Source organism: Neopsephotus bourkii, unplaced genomic scaffold, assembly GCF_033783945.1.
Source record: "Neopsephotus bourkii isolate Nb327-2 ecotype Australia unplaced genomic scaffold, CSIRO-AGI_Nbou_v1 NB_409, whole genome shotgun sequence".
Lineage (NCBI taxonomy): Eukaryota > Metazoa > Chordata > Aves > Psittaciformes > Psittacidae > Neopsephotus > Neopsephotus bourkii.
The window spans coordinates 61,212-89,169 of record NW_026900913.1 but is presented as its reverse complement, the minus strand read 5'-3'; the positions used below and the strand labels follow the sequence as shown (position 1 = coordinate 89,169).

The 27,958-nt window shown below is 49.0% G+C and overlaps 5 protein-coding genes across 6 annotated transcripts; 2 read left to right on the top strand and 3 right to left on the bottom strand.

Moving 5' to 3' along the window:
• Positions 1–265: 265 nt before the first annotated feature.
• Positions 266–27,657, bottom strand: LOC133210196 (proto-oncogene Mas-like). 2 transcript variants are annotated; one of them, XR_009724883.1, is made up of 3 exons: positions 27,519–27,657; positions 23,911–24,974; positions 266–348 (listed from the first exon to the last, which is right to left on the bottom strand). XR_009724883.1 is itself a non-coding variant. In XM_061349346.1 (2 exons), the coding sequence occupies exon 2, from the start codon at positions 24,951–24,953 to the stop codon at positions 23,997–23,999; it is 957 nt and encodes a 318-aa protein (XP_061205330.1). In that variant the 5' UTR covers positions 24,954–24,974; positions 27,519–27,657; the 3' UTR covers positions 20,268–23,996. The 2 variants fall into 2 exon arrangements, 1 of the variants encoding a protein (XP_061205330.1); XM_061349346.1 differs by lacking the exon at positions 266–348 and having other exon boundaries at positions 20,268–24,974.
• LOC133210193 (proto-oncogene Mas-like) lies at positions 1,147–2,101 on the bottom strand. The gene has a single exon (XM_061349342.1). The coding sequence runs from the start codon at positions 2,099–2,101 to the stop codon at positions 1,217–1,219; it is 885 nt and encodes a 294-aa protein (XP_061205326.1). The 3' UTR covers positions 1,147–1,216.
• LOC133210192 (proto-oncogene Mas-like) lies at positions 5,370–6,425 on the top strand. The gene has a single exon (XM_061349341.1). The coding sequence runs from the start codon at positions 5,370–5,372 to the stop codon at positions 6,273–6,275; it is 906 nt and encodes a 301-aa protein (XP_061205325.1). The 3' UTR covers positions 6,276–6,425.
• Positions 12,796–14,186, bottom strand: LOC133210181 (proto-oncogene Mas-like). Its single transcript, XM_061349326.1, has one exon. It carries the CDS (start codon positions 14,034–14,036, stop codon positions 12,804–12,806), a length of 1,233 nt encoding a protein of 410 aa, XP_061205310.1. The 5' UTR covers positions 14,037–14,186; the 3' UTR covers positions 12,796–12,803.
• LOC133210180 (proto-oncogene Mas-like) lies at positions 16,971–17,959 on the top strand. Its single transcript, XM_061349325.1, has one exon. It carries the CDS (start codon positions 17,002–17,004, stop codon positions 17,884–17,886), a length of 885 nt encoding a protein of 294 aa, XP_061205309.1. The 5' UTR covers positions 16,971–17,001; the 3' UTR covers positions 17,887–17,959.
• Positions 27,658–27,958: the final 301 nt, after the last annotated feature.

Genomic DNA, 27,958 nt, shown 5'->3' with positions numbered 1-27,958 from the left:
CCCTTCCCTTCCCTTCCCTTCCCTTCCCTTCCCTTCCCTTCCCTTCCCTTCCCTTCCCTTCCCTTCCCTTCCCTTCCCTTCCCTTCCCTTCCCTTCCCTTCCCTTCCCTTCCCTTCCCTTCCCTTCCCTTCCCTTCCCTTCCCTTCCCTTCCCTTCCTTTCCCTTCTCTTCCTTTCCTTTCCCTTCCTTTCCTTTCCCTTCCCTTCCCTTCCTTAAACAGGGGAAGTTTAGATTGGATCTAAGGAGGAAATTCTTTCCTGTTAGGGTGGTGAGGCACTGGAATGGGTTGCCCAGGGAAGTTGTGAATGCTCCATCCCTGACAGTGTTCAAGGCCAGGTTGGACGAGGCCTTGGGTGATATGGTTTAGAGCGAGGTGTCCCTGCCCATGGCAGGGGGGTTGGAGCTTGATGATCTTGAGGTCCTTTCCAACCCTAACTATTCTATGATTCTATGATTCACTTTTTTCTTATTTTCTTCCTTTTCCTTGCCTTTCCCTTTGCAGTTCCTTTTCTCCTTGCCTTTCCTTCCCTTCCTTTGAATTCCCTTTCCTTTCCTTCTATTCCTTTCATTCTCCTTCTCCTCCTTTCCCTTTCTTCTTCTTTTCTTCCCTTTCCTTGCCTTTCCCTTTGCCTTTTCCTTCGCCCTTTCCTTCACCTTTCTCCTTGTCTTTCCTTGCCTTGCTTTCAAGTCCCTTGCCTTCCCTTGCATTTCCTTTCCCATTCCTTCGTTTTTCCTTTGCCTTTCCTTGCCTTTCCTTTCCTTTCTTTTTGCCTTTGCTTTTGCCTTTTCTTTTTGACTTTACTTTTGCCTTTTCTTTTTGCCTTTCCTTGATTTTTAGCTGTTTCTTCCTTCCTTCCATTCATTCTCTAACTCTTACTTTTTCTTCTTTCATTCTTTCTTTTCCTCTCCATCTCTCTATCACTCTCCAAACTGTAATGATTTCCGGGTCTTATTCTCTCTTTCTCTCTTTCTCTCAGCCTTCTCAAGCCCACCCAGGGGTGCTCCTTGGCTTCCCCATCTCTGCAGTCCCTTTGCCAGAGCCCTGCCTGGCTGGGACCAGAGACACGGCCACAGCTCCCCCACGGCCGCCCTCTCACACCTTCCGCACACAAACAGCTCCCCCAGAGCACCACAACACTCGGCTGCTCAGCCAAAGCACACACAGTTTATTTGGTGGGGCCAGGGCCAGGAGCCTCATTGCAATGGGGAGCACAGCTCAGGCCTCCCCCTCCCCAGCAGGGCCTTGGGCAGTGCTCTCCATGGGGATGCCCTCAGGCGCGGGGCTCTCCTCCTTGCTCCTCTCTTTCTCTTCAAACACTCTGCGCAGGGCGACTTGGATGGAGCCTCGGAAGCGGCGCTGCCGGCAGCTCCCCACCAGGAAGTAAATGACTGGGTTGATGCTGCTGTTCAGCAGAGCCAGCACCAAGGTCACGGTTTCAGGAAACAGAAAACGGTAATATAAAAGATTGAGGAAAGCATTTACAGTGTAAGGCATCCCAAAGGCAAAGAAGAAGATAATGTTGAGCACAACAGCAACATAGAGTTTCCCCAGGCGCCATCTCCGTGAGCCACATCGGAGCCTCATGACCACGGACACGTTGGAAATTAACATTATTAATGACAACACCACGGAACAGAAAATGCCCACACTTCCAAATGGTCTGTAGCACCTTTCACCAAAGTGAGAGCAAACATAGTATGACAAAATGAACAACCCGACGCCGGCCCAGAGCACCCCACTCATGATGCCTGACAAGTGCTTAGGGCGGTGGCAGCGGTACCAGACAGGGAAGATGACAGAGACACAGCGCTCTGTGCTGATGGCTGTCAGGAGACCCAGGCTGGTAAGGACAAAGAAGTTGCACAGAAGTCGAAGAATAAATACGAAATTATTGAAGAAAGAATTTACAGAATGTAAATCATAACAAATTATTTTTAAGTTGAGAATCCCCAATATCACCAGAAAAATCAGGAGGAGCAAACAGCAGTCAGCAACAGCCAGATTTAGGATGTAGATGGTGAAATGGTTTTGCTTCATTTGGAAGCCCAGAAACCACAAGACTATCCCATTCCCAACCATTCCAAAGACACAGATCACCATGAGGACACCTAACAAGATCATAAGTCCACCCGATGCATGTAAACATTTAAGTTTGTCATATGTGTAATTCAGAGAGAGGTCTGTTGTGTTGGTCTCCTCCATGGCGAATGACCCTGCTCCGGGCGGCCGCCTTCTCCCTCTGCCACCACCTCCTAGCAGACACAAGCAATGAGAAGGCAATGAGGGCCATCGGCGTTCCCCGCGCTCCCCATCTCTCCCCACAGCCCCACGCCAGCCCCAGGCTGCTCCAGGAAGGACCCGTCCCCTGCGTGCCCAGGACAGGCTCCCAGCCCTGCAGGCCTGGCCCTGCCCAGGAGCCATCTCCCACCTGCCCGTGCCCGCTCTCCTTCCTCCTGCTGCTCCTGCCAACAGCGCTGCTGCACGAGCTCCAGCACAGGGGCCTCCAGCCTGGGCAGCACAAAGCCTCTGGGGATGCTTCCGTGGCCACCCCGCTCTGCTCTGCCCTGTTCCTCGTGCCTGGGGAGCAGAGCTTTGCCCACAGATCACGGCCGTGCTCAGCAGACACCCCTCACAATCTGCCCACATCGCTGACAGCTTCCCCTCACATGGCCCATGGGCAGAGATCTTGTCAGTAGGAGCTGGGCACGTCACCCCTTCCTCTCCTCCGCACAGCTTTTCAGCGGGAGGGGCTGATCTGTTATGGTCCCATGGGAAAGGATCTCAGGTTCCATAGAACATCCTCTGAAACACCGGTTTATACACCCAGAACTCTCAAGAAGTGAGGGCATGGGTCAGATAATCTTGTGCCCGTTCAGGTGTTGGGAACCCAGGATCTTGCACCATCAAATATACAGATCCTGTCTATGGAATGTTATCCCATTCTGGTGTCTGAGCTGTTACAGGGGTTGCAGAAAGAAGAAGACAGCTCTTTCTACTGCCAAGCAAAAAGGATGCTCACGTGAGAACTGCTGCAGCAGTCTCAGATACAGGCAAGCACACGCGGTGTGAGCTGCCTGCAGGCTCCTCCCTTACCATCAGCCAAGAAGGTCTGCCCATGGCCAAGGCAGATGCACAGTGTGGCACAGGCCTGGGACTGCTCAGGCCGGGTGTTCTGTGGATCACTCACTCCCGGAGGAACTGACATGGGGAAAGCTGGGATTTTAACACAGGAGTGTACATAAACCGTTCCCAGGGATGGCCCCTGGCAGCAAGGTGAGAGTGGGAGACACGAGCCAGGGGCCACCAGTGCTGGCAGATCACTGAGGTGCAGACACGCAGCAGCATGAGGGCTCAGCTTGTTGTCTCTAATGACATAGAAACTGGTGCTCAAAGAGTTCTTCCATCTTTCTTCTGGGAGACATCACCAAGAGCTAAAGGCTTTGCTTTAATGTGCCAAGGCATGGAACATAATACCTGTGGGACATCTGAGGCTACAAAGCCATCGAAGAAATCAATAACGGGAAATACCTCCACACTAGTGGAGGTGAAGAAACAAAAGCACATGCTGTCATTGTAGGACAACCAGGAGCTGACACGTTTTAGGCCCCGAAGTGTTGGGAACGGGGATAAAGGGACCTCATCTCATAAAGCATGACAGAACAACAGCAAACGGTCCATGTACAGCACTCTGATTCTCTCCCAGGGCCCTGAAGGCTACAGCACGCCTTCTTTGCTCTGACCCACTGATTGATCCCCTGCCCCTTGCTCCAGGCCTACACAACCAGGCTTTGCCTGGGCTAGGCAGGAGCTGTACCTGCCTGAAGCCCTCTCTCCATCCCCTCTCAGGGGTGAACCTTCAGCCTGTGCTCTAGCCCTGGTTCAAGTCTATCTCTAAGCCCTAACTCCTGCAGCTCCAGGCTGGAGCCCTGGAGAGACTGTGGACCTTGCTCATTACCATGCACTCACCACATGAAGTCAAAGGATACCCTTGGAGGTCTCCAGCCTTGGGGATGACAAGCACAGGCTCTGACTCCCTGAAAATGGTATTTAAATGCTGGAAAACACAGGAAAGATGGAGAAAAAATAAGCCATGCAAATGCCGCTCCCTGTGATGCTAAGGGATGAGATTGTGTGACAGGAACCCCTTGTAGATAAAAGCACATTTGCAGTGCTATGTACCCCACAACGTGTAATCTCAGAGGAGACACATGCACATCAGGGAGTGATTAGAGGCAGTGGGCAAAGCCCTCGTGATGTTCTGTGTCTGAGGAATGGTGATTTCTCATGGCAACTTGACACAAGGCCGTGCTCTGCCTCACTGTCTACTGCTAGGGGGTTCTCTTGGCATCCCATGTGCAGGATCAGGCCTGGGGGAGCAGAGGGAGGGATGGGCATGAGTGGGGATGATTCCGCACGTCCAGGAGGATGGGAAGAATCAGCAGTGTTGAAGCCATGAGAGTGTCAGGGACTTCTGAGGGGTTTCTGCTCCTTCACCCCCATTGTTGATGGTCCCTGGCTCATCCCGCTCATCCTCATCTTTCTGCCTTCCCCTTTCCCTGCCAAATCTCATCCCCACCATCCCCTTGCTGAAGGCACATAAGATTATCTGACCCATGCCCTCACTTCTTGAGAGTTCTGGGTGTATAAACCGGTGTTTCAGAGGATGTTCTATGGAACCTGAGATCCTTTCCCATGGGACCATAACAGATCAGCCCCTCCCGCTGAAAAGCTGTGCGGAGGAGAGGAAGGGGTGACGTGCCCAGCTCCTACTGACAAGATCTCTGCCCATGGGCCATGTGAGGGGAAGCTGTCAGCGATGTGGGCAGATTGTGAGGGGTGTCTGCTGAGCACGGCCGTGATCTGTGGGCAAAGCTCTGCTCCCCAGGCACGAGGAACAGGGCAGAGCAGAGCGGGGTGGCCACGGAAGCATCCCCAGAGGCTTTGTGCTGCCCAGGCTGGAGGCCCCTGTGCTGGAGCTCGTGCAGCAGCGCTGTTGGCAGGAGCAGCAGGAGGAAGGAGAGCGGGCACGGGCAGGTGGGAGATGGCTCCTGGGCAGGGCCAGGCCTGCAGGGCTGGGAGCCTGTCCTGGGCACGCAGGGGACGGGTCCTTCCTGGAGCAGCCTGGGGCTGGCGTGGGGCTGTGGGGAGAGATGGGGAGCGCGGGGAACGCCGATGGCCCTCATTGCCTTCTCATTGCTTGTGTCTGCTAGGAGGTGGTGGCAGAGGGAGAAGGCGGCCGCCCGGAGCAGGGTCATTCTCCATGGAGGAGACCAACAGAACAGACCTCTCTCTGAATTACACACACGGTCGAAATTGGAGCAATGTGGGAAATGCTCAAAATCCATGTTACTTTTTTCCTCCTGGATATATGGCCTTTTATTTTGTCTGTCTGGGGATCTGTGTCTTTGGAATGGTGGGGAATGGGATAGTCTTGTGGTTTCTGGGCTTCCAGATGAAGCGCAATCCTTTCACTGTCTACATCCTAAATCTGGCTGTTGCTGACTGCTCTGTGCTCCTCGTGTATATTCTGCTCATATTGGGGTATGTCAACTTAACAATAGTTTGCTATGGTTTCGATAATTTTCTTCCTTTCTTCACTATGTACATAGGTGCAGTTCCATTTCTGTGCCACTTGTTAGTCCTTACCAGCCTGGGTCTCCTGACAGCCATCAGCACAGAGCGCTGTGGCTCTGTCATCTTCCCAATCTGGTATCGTTGCCACCGCCCTAAGCACTTGTCAGGCATCATCAGTGGGGTGCTCTGGGCCAGCATTGGGTCGTTCAGTTTTTCCATTTATATTTGCTCTCTCTTTGGTCAAAGGCTGTACACACTCTTTGCAAGTGTGGGCATTGTGTATTCTGTGATTTTGTCAGTAACGATGTTGATTTCCAACGTGTCCATGGTCATGAGGCTCCGATGTGGCTCACAGAGACGGCGCCTGGGGAAACTCTATGTTGCTGTTGTGCTCAATGTCATCTTCTTCTTCGCCTTTGGGATGCCTTTCAGCGTAAATGCTTTCCTTAAGCTTTTATATTATGGTTTTCTATTTCATGAAAGGGTGACTCTGGTGCTGGCTCTGCTGAACAGCAGCATCAACCCAGTCATTTATTTCCTGGTGGGGAGCTGCCGGCAGCGCCGCTTCCGAGGCTCCATCCAAGTCGCCCTGCGCAGAGTGTTTGAAGAGAAAGAGAGGAGCAAGGAGGAGAGCCCCGCGCCTGAGGGCATCCCCATGGAGAGCACTGCCCAAGGCCCTGCTGGGGAGGGGGAGGCCTGAGCTCTGCTCCCCATTGCAATGACCATGTAATGGATGGGAAACTACCTGAGAATTGATTCTCTCTCATGACTGAGGGACATAACAAAGGATGCTGTTTGCCACACTGTGTTCAGTAGAGTACATACGTTTATGTTCATTGTGTTTGTTTGTCAGAAAGAGGTAGGAAACAGAGGGGTGTAGATGTTCTATGATCTTCATAGTTGTCCGTACTGGGGTGCCTGGCCAACGCTCTCAGCTTGGAGTATGGTGAGATCATGAGAAACTGTATGGTCCCATGAGTAAAGAACCAGAGATCTAGTATAAAGCCGGTTGTTTTTATAAGCCTATAAAAGCAGGACCCTCTTGTGGCCATGGGAGAAGCCTCACCTACTGGTGGAGGCACTGCATAGGAATTTCCCAATTACCTGAGACTCCTGGCATCAGCTGCAAGGGGGCTTCCCTGCTGGAGGTGTGGGACTGGCTGATGATCCAGTGGTAACTGGTGATGTATTTCTTCTTAATCTCTGCTGTCTCTACACAGTCATGAGTTGATGCGTTGCTAACTTTCTTCTGAACTTTACTTACATATGTATACCTCTGATTTGCTTTATTGTACTTATTCTCTGCATATAGTGAGAGATATTTACCTAATTCACATTAGTGTGATTGCGTTAGTGCGCTTATTGCCTTTAGTGTGCTTGTTTAATAAACAAGAGGACACCTTTATGGCCCTGACCCTGCAAAATAAATTGTGTTTGCTTTGGCTGAGCAGCCGAGTGTTGTGGTGCTTTGGGGGAGGCCTTTGGCTGGGGAAGGTGTGAGAGAGAGTTTCTGGGGGAGCTCTGGTGGTTTCTCTTGTCCCAGCCATGCAGGGCTCTGGCAAAGGGCCTTCAAGGATGGGGAAGCCAAGGAGGACCCCTGGTGAGTGCTGGGGGGATTTGTGGTGTAGAATCGTAGAATAGGTAGGGTTGGAAAGGACCTTAAGATCATTCAGTTCCAACCCCCTGCCATGGGCAGGGACGCCTCACACTAAACCATCTCACCCAAGGCTTCCTCCAACCTGGTCTTGATCACTGTCAGGGATGGAGCATTCACAACCTCCCTGGGAAACCCATTCCAGTGCCTCACCACCCTCACAGGAAAGAATTTCCTCCTTATATCCAATCTGAACGTCCCCTGTTTAAGCTTCAAGCCGTTACCCCTTGTCCTGTCACTAAAGTCCCTAATGAAGAGTCCCTCCCCAGCATCCCTACAGGCCAACTTCAGATACTGGAAGGTTGCTCTGAGGTCTCCATGCAGCTTCTCTTCTCCAGGATGAACAACCCCAACTTTCTCAGCCTATATTCATACAGGAGGTGCTCCAGCCCCTGAGCATCCTCGTGGCCTCCTCTGGACTTGTTCCAACAGATCCATGTCCTTTTTATGTTGAGGACACCAGAACTGCACACAATACTCCAAGTGAGGTCTCACAAGAGCAGGGTAGAGGGGCAGGATCACCTCCTTGGACCTGCTGGTCACGCTCCTTTTGATGCAGCCCAGGATACAGTTGGTTTTCTGCGCTGCGAGTGCACACTGAAGCAAGTACTTCTCTACAGGGCTACTCTGAAGCTCTTCTCTAAGAGGAGAAGGCAAAGGGAAACCCTGCAAATTGGTGAGTAAGGGAGAAAAAAAGAGCGAAAAATAAATAGGTAGAGGAAAAGACAAAGAGAAAGAAAAGCAAGAAAGCAAGAGACAAAGCCAATAAGTAATCAAGGAAAGAAGCAAGGAAGTGGTAAATAAAGAAAAGAAGAAATCAAGAAAGCAAGGAAGGAAACAAGCAGGAAAGAGAGAAAGAGAGGAAGAGAGGAAGAAAGAAAGAGAGAAAGAAAGATGGAGAGAATGAAAGAGAGAGAGAAAGAGAGAGAGAAAGAGAGAAAGAGAGAAAGAGAAAGAGAGAAAGAAAGGGAGGGAGGGAGGAAGGAAGGAAGGAAGGAAGGAAGGAAGGAAGGAAGGAAGGAAGGAAGAATTGGAGGGAGCAAGGAGTGGAGAAGAAAGAAAGGAGGAAGGGAAAAAGGGAGAGAGAGAGAAGGAAGGAAGGGAGAAAGAAAGGGAGGGAGAAAGGAAGGGAGGGTGGGAGAATGGAGAAAGGGAAGGCAGAAAGAAAGGAGAAAGAAAGGGAAAAGTAAAGAAGTAAACAAAGCTGTGGCTGCCCCATCCCTGGCACTGTTCAAGGACAGGTTGCATGGGTCTTGGAGCATCATCCATCCTGCTCTAGCTGAAGGTGCCCCTTCCCATGTCAGGGGTTGGAACTGGATGAGCTTTAGGCTCCCTTCCAACACAAACCAGTCTGTAGTTCCATGACCTAAAGCAGTGGAGAAAGAACGGAGAACTTCCCACAGGGTAGGAGGCAGGGAAATGGGTGGTGAACACAGATCCCTGCCACATGCTGGTTGATGCTTTCCCCTGGTTGTTCGTGTGCTTTGAAACAATTGTGCAGAGCTGCTCAGCAGCTCCTGATCATGGCCAGGATCAGAGTGACAGCACCAGGCTTCCTCCTCATGCTGGCGCTGGAGAACCAAATGTACACACAAATACAAGTGTGATGCTCCTGATTTCTACATTAGAAAGTGGCCCATGCATCAGCTCGTGTTCATTTCCTTATTTCAGGCTTTTACTGGCCCTGGGCACAGACATGTGTCAGTGGAGTTACAATGAAATATTTGCTGTTGGCAAAGAGAATGGAGGAACGAGTGTCCCTCTGACTTGCCAAGACCATCTGATCCGGTGATCCTTGGGCTTGCTTTAAGTTGTGTCTGGCGGATGTCTGGTGAGCTGTGCCACAGCAGGTCCGCATCTCAGCCTCTGCAGCTGACATGAGCCTGCTGAGCTTCTTTCTGCTATCACAGAGCAGATCCTTGCCATCACACATCCCGAGTTGCACTGTGTTGTCTCACTCTTCACCAGTAAAATTTCCTCTCCAAATGCAGTGCCTTTTCTGCAGGCACAGCTCCCTCCTTCTCCCCTCCCAGCTTTGAAGGACAGAGCGTGATGGCCTTGGCTGAAGGAGAGCAAAGGAGTCTGAAGCCTTCCTTGGGATGCTCTGGTCCCTGTGGACAAAACTTCTGCGGAGGTATTGCAAAAGGGAACATGTCCTAAACCCCCCCTCTTGGTTTCCCTGCAAGGACCGACTGGAGCAGGGCTGGAGCAGATTCCCTGCCCCATGACAGGGACATTTAGAATCATAGAATCATAGAATAGTTAGGGTTGGAAAGGACCTTAAGATCATCAAGTTCCAACCCCCCTGCCATGGGCAGGGACACCTCGCTCTAAACCATATCACCCAAGGCCTCATCCAACCTGCCCTTGAACACTGCCAGGGATGGAGCATTCACAACCTCCCTGGACAACCTATTCCAGTGCCTCACCACCCTAACAGGAAAGAATTTCCTCCTTATATCCAACCTAAACTTCCCCTGTTTAAGTTTTAACCCATTACCCCTTGTCCTATCACTACAGTCCCTAATGAAGAGTCCCTCCCCAGCATCCCTATAGGCCCCCTTCAGATACTGGAAGCTGCTCTGAGGTCTCCATGCAGCCTTCTCTTCTCCAGGCTGAACAGCCCCAACTTTCTCAGCCTGTCTCCATACAGGAGCTGCTCCAGCCCCTGAGCATCCTCGTGGCCTCCTCTGGACTTGTTCCAACAGATCCATGTCCTTTTTATGCTGAGGACACCAGAACTGCACACAATGCTCCAGGTGAGGTCTCACGAGAGCAGAGTAGAGGGGCAGGATCACGTCCTTGGACCTGCTGGTCACGCTCCTTTGGATGCAGCCCAGGATACGGTTGGTTTCTGGGCTCAAGCGCACACTGAAGCCGGCTCATGTTCATTTTCTCATCGACCAGCACCCCCAAGTCCTTCCCCTTGGGCTGCTCTGAATCTCTTCTCTGCCCAGCCTGTAGCTGTGCCTGGGATTGCTCCCACCCAGGTGTAGGACCTTGCACTTGGCATGACATTTACTGTGCTGTGCAGGCCCCAAAAGTCCCCAGCAGGGGTGTGAGAACCCTCTGGAGCCTGCTGCCAAAAGCCACGGTCCCTGGAGCCCAGCGCACAGCAGCCCTTGCGTGAGCTCTCTGGCACGAGCAGTGAGTGCCAGGAATGCGCTGCTCAGAGGCACTGCTGATGCCATCCTTTGCTCAGGAGGATGGAACCCTGCCACTGAAGAGTGCGGCACATTCCCAAGTAAGGAGCATGTGATGCTAAGGTTTAACCGATGTACAGGGGGTAGGTCAAGCTGCTTGGTTAAGTGTTACTGCTTGCTTATGCTTATTGTACTTGCAATGTACAAGGGGGGAGATTAAAGCCGCTTGCTTAACAATGGTACTACTCGTTCATGCTTATCGTACTCGCTGTATATGCTAGAACAAGATGTAAGGACGTGGCTATTGTTAAGAGGTAGGGACTGTGACTTGATTTCCATCCTTTGGACGCCTATGCCAGCTGAAACCGTCTCTGCATTTTGGACAGTAACCAAGCCTCCAGGAAGCATGTGTAATGACTAAGAGTGAAACGTTCAGGCTTGAGGAACACTCATTTACTTCATCTAGAGACCCTCGCCCACGACCACTAGGAGGCACCGTGCAGGCACAAAGGACTTCTTAGCTCATTATAATAGGAAGCAGGAGGGGTAGGACATGAATATGTATCGGCGTGCTGTGCAACCTCATGCATATGCATAACTTTAGAGGAGAAATGTAAAGGGGGAATGACGCTGAGGTGCGCATGCCTTTGGAGGAGCTATCCCCCATGTGCCTCAGCGTTGAATAAAGCATACCTACTTTACAACTTTAACTAGTTGTAGCGTCTATCTGCGCATTACATGCTCTTGCTTCCTGCCCAGCTCTGCAGCCCAGACCGGCCTGGGTTTGTGCCTCTCCATCAGATGAGAGCCCAGGGCCGCCTCTGCTCACCGATGCTTTGGACACCAGAGCAGAAAAGCAAAGATGCTCCTTGTGATCAGAACCCCTCTCCTGCCATCTAGAGGCATCAGCCCCGCACATGTCTGTGCAAACAGCACCAGGCGCAGGCTGGATGTGACCTTGTAGTTCCCTGAGCCCACGGTGTGGGCGAGCAGTGGGGCCGGGGGCTCCTGCTCAGGGCAGTTTCTCCTTCTCTTTTGGTTTCTCTGCATCTCTCTCTCACATTCATTCTTTCCTTGTGTCTTCGTTCCCTTCCAATTACCCCTTTTCCTTCATTTCTACTTTCCACTTTCCTTTCTCCTTTCCTTCCCTTTCTCCTTTCCTTCCCTTTCTCCTTTTCTTCCCTTTCTCCTTTCCTTCCCTTTCTCCTTTCCTTTCCTTTCTCCTTTCCTTTCCTTTCTCCTTTCCTTTTCTTTTTCCTTTTCTTTCCTTTCTCCTTTCCTTTCCTTTCCTTTCCTTTCCTTTCCTTTCCTTTCCTTTCCTTTCCTTTCCTTTCCTTTCCTTTCCTTTCCTTTCCTTTCCTTTCCTTTCCTTTCCTTTCCTTTTTTCTTTTCTTTCCTTTCTCCTTTCCTTTCCTTTCCTTTCTCCTTCCCTTCCGCTTCCCCTTCTTCTTCCCCATCCCCTTCCCCTTCCCCATCCCCTTTCCTTCCCCTTCCCTCCCTTCCCTTCCATTCTATTTCTTTCTATTCCTTTCCCTTTCCTCTTCTTTTATTACCTTTCCTTCCCCTCCCCCATTCCCTTCCCTTCCCTTCCTTTCTATTTCTTCCTATTCCTTTCTATTCCTTTCCCTTCCCTCTTCTTTTCTTCCCTTTCCTTCCCTTTGCCATTCCCTTTGTTGTTCTCTTTGCCTTTCCCTTTTCCCTCTCTTTTTCCTTACCATTCCTTGCCTTCCATTCCCTAACTTTCTCTTCCAGGCCCCTGTCTTTCCTTCAATTCCCTTCCCTTCCTTCGCCTTTCTTCTTCTTTTCTTCCCCTTCCTTGCCTTTCCCTTTGCTATTCCCTTTGCCTTTCTCTTTCCTTCCCTTGCCTTAACTTGTTTTCCATCATTTTTCCTTTGCCTTTCCTTCCCTTACTTTTTGCTTTTCCTTTTGCCTTCACTTTTGCCTTTTCTTTTAGCTTTTCCTTGATTTTTTCCTTTTCCTTCTTTCCTTCCATTCTTTCTCTAACTCTCACTTTTTTTCTTTCAGTTCTTCTTTTCTTCTTCATCTCTCTATCACTCTCCAAACTGTAGTGTTTTCCTGTGCCGCATTCTCTCTTTCTTAAAGTCTCAGTTTCTCTCACACTTTGTTCCTTTCTCTCTCACTCTCCAATTTGCTATGTTTCCCTTTGTCTTCTCCTCTAAACCAACAAATCTAAATCCCATCAACACCCAACAGAACCCCTTGGCTTCCCCATCTCTGCAGTCCCTTTGCCAGAGCCCTGCCTGGCTGGGACCAGAGACACGGCCACAGCTCCCCCACGGCCGCCCTCTCACACCTTCCGCACACAAACAGCTCCCCCAGAGCACCACAACACTCGGCTGCTCAGCCAAAGCACACACAGTTTATTTGGTGGGGTCAGGACCAGGAGCCTCATTGCAATGGGGAGCAGAGCTCAGGCCTCCCCCTCCCCAGCAGGGCCTTGGGCAGTGCTCTCCATGGGGATGCCCTCAGGCGCGGGGCTCTCCTCCTTGCTCCTCTCTTTCTCTTCAAACACTCTGCGCAGGGCAACTTGGATGGAGCCTCGGAAGCGGCGCTGCCGGCAGCTCCCCACCAGGAAGTAAATGACTGGGTTGATGCTGCTGTTCAGCAGAGCCAGCACCAGAGTCACCCTTTCATTAAAGGAAATACCATTATGTAAAAGTAGAAGGAAAGCATTTACGCTGAAAGGCATCCCAAAGGCGAAGAAGAAGATGACATTGAGCACAACAGCAATATAGAGTTTCCCCAGGCGCCGTCTCTGTGAGCCACATCGGAGCCTCATGACCATGGACACGTTGGAAATCAACATCGTTACTGACAAAATCACAGAATAGACAATGACCACACTTGCAAAGAGTATGGTGTGGCTTTGACGAAAGCGAGAGGAAATATAAATGGACAAAATGAACGACCCAACGCTGGCCCAGAGCACCCCACTGACGATGCCTGACAAGTGCTTTGGGCGGTGGCAGCGATACCAGATTGGGAAGATGACAGAGCCACAGCGCTCTGTGCTGATGGCTGTCAGGAGACCCAGGCTGCTAAGGACTAACAAGTGGCACAGAAAAGGAACTGCACGTATGTACTTAAAGAAGAAAGGAAAAAAAGAATCCAAATTATAACAAATTATTGTTGTGTTGAGAAACCCCAGTATGAACAGGAAATACACGAGGAGCAGAGAGCAGTCAGCAACAGCCAGATTTAGGATGTAGACAGTGAAAGGATTCCGCTTCATCTGGAAGCCCAGAAACCACAAGACTATCCCATTCCCAACCATTCCAAAGACACAGATTGCCATACAGACAAAGAAAAAGACCATATATTCATCAAATGAACCTCCACATCTATTTTCAGTATCCCACTCGTAGCTCCAGTTCCCATCATGTGTGTAATTCAGAGAGAGGTCTGTTGTGTTGGTCTCCTCCATGGAGAATGACCCTGCTCCGGGCGGCCGCCTTCTCCCTCTGCCACCACCTCCTAGCAGACACAAGCAATGAGAAGGCAATGAGGGCCATCGGCGTTCCCCGCGCTCCCCATCTCTCCCCACAGCCCCACGCCAGCCCCAGGCTGCTCCAGGAAGGACCCGTCCCCTGCGTGCCCAGGACAGGCTCCCAGCCCTGCAGGCCTGGCCCTGCCCAGGAGCCATCTCCCACCTGCCCGTGCCCGCTCTCCTTCCTCCTGCTGCTCCTGCCAACAGCGCTGCTGCACGAGCTCCAGCACAGGGGCCTCCAGCCTGGGCAGCACAAAGCCTCTGGGGATGCTTCCGTGGCCACCCCGCTCTGCTCTGCCCTGTTCCTCGTGCCTGGGGAGCAGAGCTTTGCCCACAGATCACGGCCGTGCTCAGCAGACACCCCTCACAATCTGCCCACATCGCTGACAGCTTCCCCTCACATGGCCCATGGGCAGAGATCTTGTCAGTAGGAGCTGGGCACGTCACCCCTTCCTCTCCTCCGCACAGCTTTTCAGCGGGAGGGGCTGATCTGTTATGGTCCCATGGGAAAGGATCTCAGGTTCCATAGAACATCCTCTGAAACACCGGTTTATACACCCAGAACTCTCAAGAAGTGAGGGCATGGGTCAGATAATCTTATGTGCCTTCAGCAAGGGGATGGTGGGGATGAGATTTGGCAGGGAAAGGGGAAGGCAGAAAGATGAGGATGAGCGGGATGAGCCAGGGACCATCAACAATGGGGGTGAAGGAGCAGAAACCCCTCAGAAGTCCCTGACACTCTCATGGCTTCAACACTGCTGATTCTTCCCATCCTCCTGGACGTGCGGAATCATCCCCACTCATGCCCATCCCTCCCTCTGCTCCCCCAGGCCTGATCCTGCACATGGGATGCCAAGAGAACCCCCTAGCAGTAGACAGTGAGGCAGAGCACGGCCTTGTGTCAAGTTGCCATGAGAAATCACCATTCCTCAGACACAGAACATCACGAGGGCTTTGCCCACTGCCTCTAATCACTCCCTGATGTGCATGTGTCTCCTCTGAGATTACACGTTGTGGGGTACATAGCACTGCAAATGTGCTTTTATCTACAAGGGGTTCCTGTCACACAATCTCATCCCTTAGCATCACAGGGAGCGGCATTTGCATGGCTTATTTTTTCTCCATCTTTCCTGTGTTTTCCAGCATTTAAATACCATTTTCAGGGAGTCAGAGCCTGTGCTTGTCATCCCCAAGGCTGGAGACCTCCAAGGGTATCCTTTGACTTCATGTGATGAATACATGGTAATGAGCAAGGTCCACAGTCTCTCCAGGGCTCCAGCCTGGAGCTGCAGGAGTTAGGGCTTAGAGATAGACTTGAACCAGGGCTAGAGCACAGGCTGAAGGTTCACCCCTGCGAGGGGATGGAGAGAGGGCTTCAGGCAGGTACAGCTCCTGCCTAGCCCAGGCAAAGCCTGGTTGTGTAGGCCTGGAGCAAGGGGCAGGGGATCAATCAGTGGGTCAGAGCAAAGAAGGCGTGCTGTAGCCTTCAGGGCCCTGGGAGAGAATCAGAGTGCTGTACATGGACCGTTTGCTGTTCTGTCATGCTTTATGAGATGAGGTCCCTTTATCCCCGTTCCCAACTCTTCGGGGCCTAAAACGTGTCAGCTCCTGGTTGTCCTACAATGACAGCATGTGCTTTTGTTTCTTCACCTCCTCTAGTGTGGAGGTATTTCCCTTTATTGATTTCTTCGATGGCTTTGTAGCCTCAGATGTCCCACAGGTATTATGTTCCATGCCTTGGCACATTAAAGCAAAGCCTTTAGCTCTTGGTGATGTCTCCCAGAAGAAAGATGGAAGAACTCTTTGAGCACCAGTTTCTATGTCATTAGAGACAACAAGCTGAGCCCTCATGCTGCTGCGTGTCTGCACCTCAGTGATCTGCCAGCACTGGTGGCCCCTGGCTCGTGTCTCCCACTCTCACCTTGCTGCCAGGGGCCATCCCTGGGAACGGTTTATGTACACTCCTGTGTTAAAATCCCAGCTTTCCCCATGTCAGTTCCTCCGGGAGTGAGTGATCCACAGAACACCCGGCCTGAGCAGTCCCAGGCCTGTGCCACACTGTGCATCTGCCTTGGCCATGGGCAGACCTTCTTGGCTGATGGTAAGGGAGGAGCCTGCAGGCAGCTCACACCGCGTGTGCTTGCCTGTATCTGAGACTGCTGCAGCAGTTCTCACGTGAGCATCCTTTTTGCTTGGCAGTAGAAAGAGCTGTCTTCTTCTTTCTGCAACCCCTGTAACAGCTCAGACACCAGAATGGGATAACATTCCATAGACAGGATCTGTATATTTGATGGTGCAAGATCCTGGGTTCCCAACACCTGAACGGGCACAAGATTATCTGACCCATGCCCTCACTTCTTGAGAGTTCTGGGTGTATAAACCGGTGTTTCAGAGGATGTTCTATGGAACCTGAGATCCTTTCCCATGGGACCATAACAGATCAGCCCCTCCCGCTGAAAAGCTGTGCGGAGGAGAGGAAGGGGTGACGTGCCCAGCTCCTACTGACAAGATCTCTGCCCATGGGCCATGTGAAGGGAAGCTGTCAGCGATGTGGGCAGATTGTGAGGGGTGTCTGCTGAGCACGGCCGTGATCTGTGGGCAAAGCTCTGCTCCCCAGGCACGAGGAACAGGGCAGAGCAGAGCGGGGTGGCCACGGAAGCATCCCCAGAGGCTTTGTGCTGCCCAGGCTGGAGGCCCCTGTGCTGGAGCTCGTGCAGCAGCGCTGTTGGCAGGAGCAGCAGGAGGAAGGAGAGCGGGCACGGGCAGGTGGGAGATGGCTCCTGGGCAGGGCCAGGCCTGCAGGGCTGGGAGCCTGTCCTGGGCACGCAGGGGACGGGTCCTTCCTGGAGCAGCCTGGGGCTGGCATGGGGCTGTGGGGAGAGATGGGGAGCGCGGGGAACGCCGATGGCCCTCATTGCCTTCTCATTGCTTGTGTCTGCTAGGAGGTGGTGGCAGAGGGAGAAGGCGGCCGCCCGGAGCAGGGTCATTCTCCATGGAGGAGACCAACACAACAGACCTCTCTCTGAATTACACACATGATGGGAACTGGAGCAATGCAGGAAATGATGAACATGCATGCGTACCTTCATCTCACGGATTTACGGTTTTTTTATCTGTCTGTATGGGGATCTGTGTCTTTGGAATGGTGGGGAATGGGATAGTCTTGTGGTTTCTGGGCTTCCAGATGAAGCGGAACCATTTCACCATCTACATCCTAAATCTGGCTGTTGCTGACTGCTCTCTGCTCCTCGTGTATTTTCTGTTCTTATTGGGGTATTTCAACTTAACAATAATTTGTTATAATTTAGATTCTTTTTTTCCTTTCTTTATTAATTCTATAGATGCACTTTGGATACTGTGCAACTTCTTTGTCCTTAGCAGCCTGGGTCTCCTGACAGCCATCAGCACAGAGCGCTGTGGCTCTGTCATCTTCCCAATCTGGTATCGCTGCCACCGCCCTAAGCACTTGTCAGGCATCGTCAGTGGGGTGCTCTGGGCCAGTGTTGGGTCATTCAGTTTTTCCATTTATACTTGCTTAGAATTTGATGGAATGTATGTTACACTCTTTGCAAGTGTGGGCATTGTGTATTCTGTGATTTTGTCACTAACGATGTTGATTTCCAACGTGTCCATGGTCATGAGGCTCCGATGTGGCTCACAGAGACGGCGCCTGGGGAAACTCTATGTTGCTGTTGTGCTCAATGTCATCTTCTTCTTCGCTTTTGGGATGCCTTTCAGCGTAAATGCTTTCCTTAAGCTTTTATATTACGGTTTTCTATTTCATGAAAGGGTGACTCTGGTGCTGGCTCTGCTGAACAGCAGCATCAACCCAGTCATTTACTTCCTGGTGGGGAGCTGCCGGCAGCGCCGCTTCCGAGGCTCCATCCAAGTCGCCCTGCGCAGAGTGTTTGAAGAGAAAGAGAGGAGCAAGGAGGAGAGCCCCGCGCCTGAGGGCATCCCCATGGAGAGCACTGCCCAAGGCCCTGCTGGGGAGGGGGAGGCCTGAGCTCTGCTCCCCATTGCAATGACCATGTAATGGATGGGAAACTACCTGAGAATTGATTCTCTCTCATGACTGAGAGACATAACAAAGGATGCTCTTTTCCACACTGTGTTCAGTAGAGTACATACGTTTATGTTCATTGTGATTGTTTGTCAGAAAGAGGTAGGAAACAGAGGCTTGTAGATGTTCTATGACCTTCATACTTGGCCACACTGGAGGGCCTGGTCAACACTCTCAGTGTGGACAATGGTGAGATCATGAGAAACAGCATGGTCCCATGAGGAAACAATCAGAGATCTGGTATAAAGCCGGTTGTTGTGATATGGGTATAAAAGCAGGACCCACTTGTGGCCATGGGAGAAGCCTCACCTATGGGTGGACGCACTGCAGAGGAATTGTCCCAATTACCTGAGACTCCTGGCCTCAGCTGCATGTGTCTTCCCAGCTGGAGGTGTGGGACTGAATTATGATTCAGTATTAACTGGTGATGTATTTCTTCTTAAACTCTGCTGTCTGTATACAATTATGATGTGATGCATTGCTGACTTTCTTCAGTACTTTGCTTACATATGTATACCTCTGATTTGCTTTATTGTACTTATTCTCTGTATATAGTGAGAGATATATACCTAATTCACATTAGTGTCATTGCATTAGTGTGCTTATTGGCTTTAGTGGGCTTGTTTAATAAAGTCCACATACTACAGAGCTAGCGTGTGGTCAATTTGTGGTGTACCCTGTCTGTCAGCGGAAGAGAACCTTATCGCCCTGTCCCCAGCAAATAAACTGTGTGTGCTTTGGCTGAGCAGCCGAGTGTTGTGGTGCTCTGGGGGAACTGTTTGGCTGGGGAAGGTGTGAGAGGGGGCGTGGGGGAGCTCTGGCCATGTCTCTTGTCCCAGCCAGGCAGGGCTCTGGCAAAGGGTCTGCAAAGATGGTCAAGCCAAGGAGTACTCCTGGTGAGTGCTGGGGGGATCTGTGGTGTAGAATCATAGAATCATTGAATAGTTAGGGTTGGAAAGGACCTTAAGATCATCCAGTTCCAGCCCCCCTGCCATGGGCAGGGACACCTCACTCTAAACCATGTCACCCAAGGCCTCGTCCAACCTGGCCTTGAACACTGCCAGGGATGGAGCATTCACAGCTTCCTTCAGCAACCCATTCCAGTGCCTCACCACCCTCACAGTAAAGAACTTCTTCCTTATATTGAATCTAAACTTCCCCTGTTTCAGTTTTAAGCCATTACCCCTTGTCCTATCACTACAGTCCCTAATGAAGAGTCCCTCCCCAGCATCCCTATAGGCCCCCTTCAGATACTGGGAGGCTGCTCTGAGGTCTCCACGCAGCCTTCTCTTCTCCATGCTGAACAGCCCCAACTTTCTCAGCCTATCTCTATACAGGAGCTGCTCCAGCCCCTGAGCATCCTCGTGGCCTCCTCTGGTCTTGTTCCAACAGTTCCATGTCCTGTCTATGTTGAGGACACCAGAACTGCACACAATGCTCCAGGTGAGGTCTCTCTTGCAATGACCCTGTAATGGATGGGAACCTAGCTGAGAGTTGATTCCCTCTCATGACTGAGAGAAATAACAAAGGATGCTGTTTGCCACAGTGTATTCGGTGGAGTACATACTTCTATGTTCATTGTGACTGTCAGAAATAGTCAGGAAACAGAGGGGTGCAGCTGTTCTATGATCTTCATACTTTGCCACACCGGGGTGCCTGGCCAACGCTCTCAGTGTGGACAATGGTGAGATCATGAGAAACTGCACAGTCCCATGAGGAAACAATCAGAGATCTGGTATAAACCTGGTATAAAGGTTGTTTTGATAAGGGTATAAAAGCAGGACCCTCTTGTGGCCATGGGAGAAGCCTCACTTACTGGTGGACGCACTGCATAGGAATTTCCCAATTACTGAGACTCCTGGCATCAGCTGCAAGGGGGCTTCCCTGCTGGAAGTGTGGGACTGGCTGATGATTCAGTGGTAATTGCTGATGTATTTCTTCTTAATCTCTGCTGTCTCTATACAGTCATAATTTGATGCATTCCAGAGACTTTTCGGTACTTTACTTACATATGTATACCTCTGGTTTGCTTTATTGCACTTATTCTCTGTATATAGTGAGAGATATTTACCTAATTCACATTAGTGTCATTGCATTAGTGTGCTTATTGGCTTTATTGTGCTTGTTTAATAAACTCTTCATATTATACAGCTAGCGTGTGTCACTTTGTGGCGTACCCTGTCTGTCAGCAGAACAGACCCTTATGGCCCTGACCCCATGTGTGTTTTGTGGCTGAGCAGCCAAGTGTTGTGGTGCTTTGGGGGAACTCTTTGCCTGAAGAAGTTGTGAGAGAGATGCCCTCTGGGAGCTCTGTCCATGGATGAGAAACGTGCTGTAGTAGAAGGTCTCTCTGCCCATGGCAGGTTACTGGAACTGGCTGAGCTTTAAGGTCCCTTCTAGTCCAAATCATTCTGTGATTTTATGATTTTATGCATTCCTTCTCCTATCTGTTCTTACCCTTCCCCTCCACCTTACCTTATGTCATACAGAGCCATCTTATGTTCACTCCTTGTTCATGGCCATGATCCCTTTTGAGCTGTGTGCCTATCGTTGGGTACCTTTGCCGTTTTTTCTGTTTGGGTTGATTTGCACCCTTCCATTTCTCTTTTCTTCATCATCTTTGAAAGGATGAGGTTTCCAGCCTCAGGCACACACCCTGTTGGTGCTTAATGGTGCACTTGCTCCCTCATGCAGGCTAATAGAATTGGCAACTTCATGTCTTATTTCAAAGCTCTGAAATCAACAGTGCTAGAAATTCACCTGCAACAGCAGTCGCCCACCAGCAGTAAGGTTATTTGGTATTTTGGCATCAGTAATTCCCCTCTTTGGTCCAGTGTTGAGCCCAGCAACAGCAGAGCCTATAGCCTAATGTGTGGAGCAATGAGTTTTAACCATGAACATAGATATGAGCACATAGAATCACATAATCATAGAACAGTCAGGGTCAGATCTCCTGATTTGTTTTTGCTCCTATTTTTTTTCCATCTTCCCCTCTTTGTTAACACCTAAACCATACCCAGAGCAGTCTCAGCTGGGAGAGATCTATATTCTCGTCATGGCCTTCCTGCCTGATATTCTCCTTGGGCATGTATCAAACCCGTTACATTTTTATCTGGTTACCACATGTTGCACCCAGAGGTTTTTCTTACTGCCAATAGCAGCATTTTTGTTTAATCTACTATTCTATAAAGAATATCACAAGAATTCCAAGGAGTTTGTTTTGCTGTAGAGACCCTCTGAACAGTAAAACAAAGATTGAAGGTAGGAGATAGCGCCTGCAGAGATCAGTGGAGGAGTCACCTCACTGAATGGTGACACAAGGTTGAGTTCAGAGGGACTGTTCTCAGAATATGCTTAACCTGAAATTTGCCAAGTTTAATTATTTTGATATAACAAACAATCACCTCTCCCTGCCATGACTGCTTCACTTCTGTCCTTAGCTCATCTGCTTGTCCAAGGTACGCTTTCTCTTTGGATGCCATCAAGTTTTCTGCCTTGTTTTCCAAACCTTCCAAATTCCTGTCTAGTTCAATGCCAGGGGAGATGTGGTGGTACTTTACTAACCTGAATAGAAAAAGTAAAATGATAGTACCTGTACTTTAAAGTTTGTGGTAATTCTAACATCTTAAATAACATTAGCATTTTAATTCTAGCCTAGATGACATCTGTTCTCTTAGGGAAAAAACAAAGTAGGTGGCATATTGAGGATTAAATATGGCATAGCAGAGGCCATGTAGAATGTCCAAGAGCCCACGCAACAGCCTGAGCCCATCTCTCTCCTTGGCTCAATTCCTGGATGCAGGGATCTGTCACATTGTTTGAGATGTACCCAAAGCCTCCCCTGCTCCCTGAGCTGGGTGTGAAGAAGGGAGAAAGGCCCCCTTTGTTTCTATGTGAGTGATTTTTGAAGGTGCATGAAAGGAGTAAAAATGAGGAGAAATGAATTCTGCCATAAAGGTATATTCAGAAATGAGGATGTCCTTGACCAGAACTAATCCTGCCTGTGTTCTCCAACACCTTGGGCCTCCCCTCTGTGATTCCAGAAAAGATGCTCTAGATTTCTTCTGGCCAGGGCTTCATGGGACACCCACAGGGATTTGAAGCAGTTGCCATGAGAGAGGGTCTGAAAAGTCTAATCTGCACCAGGTAACACTTTTTGATGTCAGGCCTCACTGAGACTCCTGTACTGTGCAGGACTGTGTGGTGCGTGCCTTCCTCAGCTGCTTCTGAAGCTCTTCTGCACCACCATCAGCCCCAGAAGCTCATCCCTTCATTCATTTCCCTGCAAGTATCTGGCAGATGCCACCCCCAAGAACACTAGTCTTTCACCATGGACAACTGAGGGTGTTTATGATGGTATTTCTATGCAGGCATCACCTTTTAAAGGTCCAAGGTTGGAAGTAAAGTGTTCACATTGATGTGATGTGTAAAATGTGTTCACATCAACTGCTGCATGTTGGGTATGTTTAAGGACAAACTCAGGACGGAAAGGGTTATATGTTTTATCAGTTTATATGTTTTTATCAGTTGATGGCTTCTTCTGAGCACAAGAATATTTTTAAATGCAAATTGTTTTCCCTTTAAAAAAAGGGGGTTTATTATTTTTTACAATAACAGAAAAGATTCAGTTCTCCCAGTGATAAAATCATTACAGACATTCAAAACAAAACATTCAGAACATGTTTTCTGATAAAGGGACACTCTCTTCCCCTCAGCAGGAGAAGTTAGAAGGAAAATAACCACCTTACTAAACATAATTGATGACACAGGCCTAATCTGGATCAACTGTATGTACATTGCAGAAGAGCACAACATTAAAGAATAGTGGAAATGGAACTCAAATTTCAGCTTTCAGGAACTGTAATCAGGAAGCAAAAAGCAACAAGATAAAGATAATAACAACAGAAGAATGCAGCTTCCCTTTAGGAAAGTATTCACAAATGAAGGTATGAAATGGAAATCTGGAGGGTTTCTCAAAGAAAATGACCTGTGTTGCCTTTTCCTATATAATCTTGTTAAAAGTGCTAATGTTATGTAGTCTGATAGTACTACACTTCAAATAATCACACATTGCATTTCAAGGGTCTAGAGAATAATTTGTTGCAAACTGTGGTGTTCATATACCTTTTTTCTGTTTCTTATTTTTTTCCCTACCCTTGATTTTAATTCTGTCAGTAAAGGGGATGTTAGAAGCCATGGGTTCTTATCAGTCCTTCTTAAAGGAAGGAATAACAACCCAACGCGTGCTGTAGTTAGATGAAGATACTCTTGGGCTGGAGGAAGGTAAAGTAATATGCAACTCCAGCCCTGTATTTCTTTGAAACACAAGAAAAGGGAGAATGTAATTCAGTGCATAAAGTTTTAAGGCAAGTTGGTAGGGGCTGGGGCCCTTTCCTACTGCATCACAACTCCATGGTATGGAAACTTCCCTTGCTAATAGAAGAAATGAACTTCCAGGGCATTAATCATTTCACCATTTGAAATAAGCTTGAGAGAGCAAAGAATTGTGCACCCTATGAGCTGCAGAAAATTACATGTGTGGCTAAGATACAGGCATTTAACATGAAGTGAGATAGATAGAGTCCTTCCAGGAATTCCATGGCTGATTTCAACAGGAGGAGGATTGGTTCCTATCTCATTTTCAGAGACCTGAGTAAAAAGTGACTGAAATTTATGAGTTTGATATTGTTTTACTCTGAAAGACAGAGATTTATTAAGTGAACTGCAGATTCTGAGTGGGATTCCTTTGATGTAATGCAGACACCAAGATATCCTACCTTACCAAGCTGAAATCCTTCAATGGCCACTGAAGAGAAATAGATACTTTCAATGTAGTCCTAACATAGGTCAGGTAACTTCTGTGGTCCAGGTGTTTATGTGTTTCCACTGACCATTGATGGAGCTTAAAATAACTAGCTAAAGGCTGGAGATCTACAATGAAGATACTGGAGGTCATGTGAGATAAACCTACCCCAATATCTCAGAGATCTTCAGTTCGTTAAACTACCAGCCCTCAGCTCCAGACCAGTGCTGCTGTTATACACAGGATGGGTTTAGGAAGACATAGTGATTGTGTCATGGGTTTCCCGCTCATCTTTGTCATCTGCTGAATCTTCAAAGGCCCTCTGGAATGCCAGCCTGAGGGTAAACTTGATTCTCCGATCCCTGTAGCTTCCCACCAGGAAGTAAATGACAGGGTTGAGGGTGCTGTTCACACAGGACAGCACAAAACCGATCTCTGGGGAGTAGAGAAATTTGTAGCCCAAGAAGTCAAAGAGGATCAGGGTACTCAAAGGCACAGCAAAAATGAGGAAGAAGAGAACAGTGAGCATGATGACGGTGAAGAGCCTGCCCGTTCGGAGGTGTTGGGAGCTGCACTTGACTCTAAGGAAGAGGGTAAGGCTGAAGAGCAGCATGAGGGGTGTGCAGAAGATGAAGTCCAAGGCTCCAATGGTGATGAGCAGGATCTGGCAGGTCCCAGCAGAGCGATGCACGGAACACAAAACATACCCAAGAGTGTTCAGCAGCAGGGAGATACCCCAGAGCAGGCCAGAGATGATGGCAGACAAGTGCTTTGGGCGGTGACTTCTGCACCAGATGGGACAAAGCACAGAGAGGCACCTCTCAATACTGATGGTGGTCAGGAGGTACAAGCCGGTCCCATACATGAAAAGATCCAGGAAGAGGAATATCCCAAACTGCACCCCCACGTTGAACTGCATCAGGTACTGAACCGTCTCTATGGCAATGCAGAGGAGGTACCCAAAGTCGGCAGCGGCCAGGTTCAGGATGTAGACTGTGAAGTGGTTTCTCCTGATGCGGAAGCCAAGGTACCATAGCACCATGCCATTTCCCACCATGCCACAGGCAGCACTGATGAGGCAGAAGCTCTCCATGAACTTGAGGACAGCATAGGATGGCTCTGTCTTTCCCACAGCCGCACTCTGATTAGTCCCATGAACTTGGCTGCTTGCAGTTGGAAGGAAGATTGACATGGTTGAAGTACTCATGATGAGGGATTTCAGACAGACCTGTAAGCAGGGAGGAGAGAGGTGGTAACTCTGGTGTGATTTCCCTCATGGTGTCCTGATGGTGTTTCCAGATTTGATTCATCTCTTTGTCGCCAGAGCTTGATTTAGGGAGGGATTGCTGTGTTTGGACTTGGAACACAGAGCTCTAACGCACTGTTCAAAGCATTGAGCCCAAATTCTATATGACATGTAGGAAAAGTTAAACTACACCGTTTGTCCCTTCTTAAAACTCATTTCCTGAGGGCCCTTTTTGCAGTCAGTCCTGGGAAACAAATAGCTTAAAAAGGCAATTACAGCTGAGATGAATCATGTCTGAAAAGGACCTCTTGTGTGAATGAAAAGAGCCAATCCAGTGTTAACAACAATGGAATAGCTGTCTTTGCTTCCTGTCGCTAAGATTAGGTGAGAAATCTTGTCAAAAGGGTGTGAAAGTTGTAGGCAATCAGCATACAAGTTTAATCAGCATGAAATCTGATTGAGTTTTCTTCATGCCCAGAAAACATGGTAGGGAGTACTCAAAATAGCTTGTAGGTTTTTATGTCAGTGATTGATTTCTAGTCAAATGAGTGTAGTTTAATGTGGTTGGTTTGTTCTCTTGAGCCCTATATACAGAAAATAAGTAATTCAATCTGAGGAGTCAGCCCTTAATAACTTCATTTTCAGAGGAAAGCTTTAAGAACTGCATGTGGGACAAAATGCCCCTCATTGGGGTCAGGTCATTGGAATTATGGCTCAATTATTTCACCTCATTCCCTGGCGTGGTTCACCCTGCTTCTTCCTGTATGATACTGGGATATGAAAGAGAATCTTGAATAAACAGGTTGAAAGAAAGGTTTCACACCTTTTTTTCTCTGAGGTCAAACACTGTGGTTGTTTTCCTCTCTCCTCATCAGCTGTTAGTTTTGACATGGGAAGGTAAAGAAGTATTATAAGCGTCAGCAGGAGATAGTTAAAAAGAAGAGAGGAACAAGACAAAATGGGGAGAGCTGGGAAGATGTGAGTCATTGAGCAGTCCAACCAGCATGAACAGGCTGTTCTGTTTTCGTTAAATGCTGTGGTATAGATGGAGACAGACTCCCATAAGCACGCAAAATATGACAGATTGAATCAAAGAACTGGTAAATGCCCTATCCCTGGCAGTGTTCAAGGCCAGGCTGGATGGGGCTCGGAGCAGCCTGCTCTAGTGGAAGGTGCCCCTGCCCATGGCAGTGGATTGGAACTGGATGAGCTTTAAGGTCCCTTCCAACCCAAACCAATTTGTGACTCAGATGATTAAATTCAGTGAATTTAATACATATGGAAAGGGACTATGGAAAACAAACACCACCATCTCCTTCAGCATGGACAGAATGTCTGCTGTAGTACGGTTTCATGACAGGAACATCCCTGAGTTCAAACTCATCTTCTCTTTCCTTATCTGGGGAGAGCAGCATGCTGCCTGACCAACATCTCTGCAAGGCTACCTCTTAACTGCATATCTGCAGCAAGCAGATTGGAAAGGTACATCCTTCTGACTTTGTTCACTTCCTTGCTCCCTGCTTTTGGGGTGGCAGCAGATTAGCAGAACTTGATGCTGTGAGAAGAAAGGAAGACCCAGTGTTTAAGTGGTTTCCTGGCTTCCGGAAGCCCTAGTGCAGCTCTCTCTGCCACAAGCTATTGGTGTAACCTGAAACAAATTCACAATTGGTTTGAAGAGGACATGAACATTTGAGTGTCACTTAAGCTCTAAGCCCACTCCAGCTTTCTGATGTGGTCCCCATTTGAGGACTGCAGCTACTGTGAGCTCCAGAAGGCTGTTAGACCTGTCCTCCAGCAGCATATCTCTCCACTGAGCATTCAGGGAATGACAAATCTAACTGGATAACAAGCTCATCAAGTATATTTCCTAATGTTAAAAGAAATGGTTGTGCCATCGATCACACTTACATAAAGACTGCCACTAGTGGACACCCTCATTTCTTCTTGTCTCTAACACAAATTCAAGACATTGAGCCTACTTCCTTGATGAAACTAATGAGTGAAAGTTAGCATCAAACAGCAGCAGGCTGAGTCTAAGTGGTTCTTCTCTCTCTTAATATGAAACATCTTTGCTGTGATTTGCTTGCTGAGTACCATGTTCTTGTAGCAGATGTCAGGCTGAACAGCCATAACACCACAAACACATTTTAGACAATGGACAGAAAGTTTTGGTTTTGGTTTTGTTTTGTATTTTCTTAGCCAATTTTAAGTCACCATCTAAGACCAAACCTGCTAATCTAGGTTTCTGAATAATGACATCTATTACAGAGGTGTATTTAGAGCAATTCAATAGCACTTGTTCATGGAAAAAGGTCTCCAGAATGAAGCTCTGGTTACCTTCAATATGATTAAGACCATTTCTTACCTACAGCAAATTTGCAACCAGAAGAAAATGTTTGATCGCCTTTCCTCCTTTTCTTTCATTTCTTCCTTCCTTCCTTCCTTTCCCTCGCCATCACTCCAAAAGCACAACAGAAAGCATCAGACAGAGTGCAGTGGCAAAGATGCCATCTAGGAATTTCTCACCTTTTTGTGTGTTCCTTGGAATCTCAGTGACTGATCTGCAGCAGCTGTCTGGTGTGGGTCTGCTCGGTGAAATTTTCACTTGAATTCTGTCACTTCTGGTCCAGATAAAGTCCTTGTGTCGCACGAGTGCTGGGAGAGTTAGAAACTGTTTAAAAAGCCACAGTCTTTACAACCTGACATCTGACAGCCAGCCAATCACTCTCCTGGGGAAATGTCTAGTTTGGGGTGTGTGGTCACTTAGACATGAGCCACTTCCCTCTTCGTACAGAACCTGTCAGCGTCGTGGCTCTGGAAATGTGTTTTCTTTTTACTACTTCTCCCTTCTTCAGCCAGTCTCACAATGCAAAGAAAGCAAGAACGGTCTGTACAAAATTATACCCTGCCTCAGCACAACTTCTCATTCCCCAAGGGCCTATTGGCCCTGCTGAACAGGCCTTAAC

Coding starts and splice junctions, on each gene's coding strand:
- LOC133210193 (XM_061349342.1), bottom strand. CDS start 2,101: ATGGTGATCTGTGTCTTTGGAATGGTTGGGAATGGGATAGTCTTGTGG.
- LOC133210180 (XM_061349325.1), top strand. CDS start 17,002: ATGGGGATCTGTGTCTTTGGAATGGTGGGGAATGGGATAGTCTTGTGG.
- LOC133210192 (XM_061349341.1), top strand. CDS start 5,370: ATGGCCTTTTATTTTGTCTGTCTGGGGATCTGTGTCTTTGGAATGGTG.
- LOC133210181 (XM_061349326.1), bottom strand. CDS start 14,036: ATGGCTCCTGGGCAGGGCCAGGCCTGCAGGGCTGGGAGCCTGTCCTGG.
- LOC133210196 (XM_061349346.1), bottom strand. CDS start 24,953: ATGAGTACTTCAACCATGTCAATCTTCCTTCCAACTGCAAGCAGCCAA.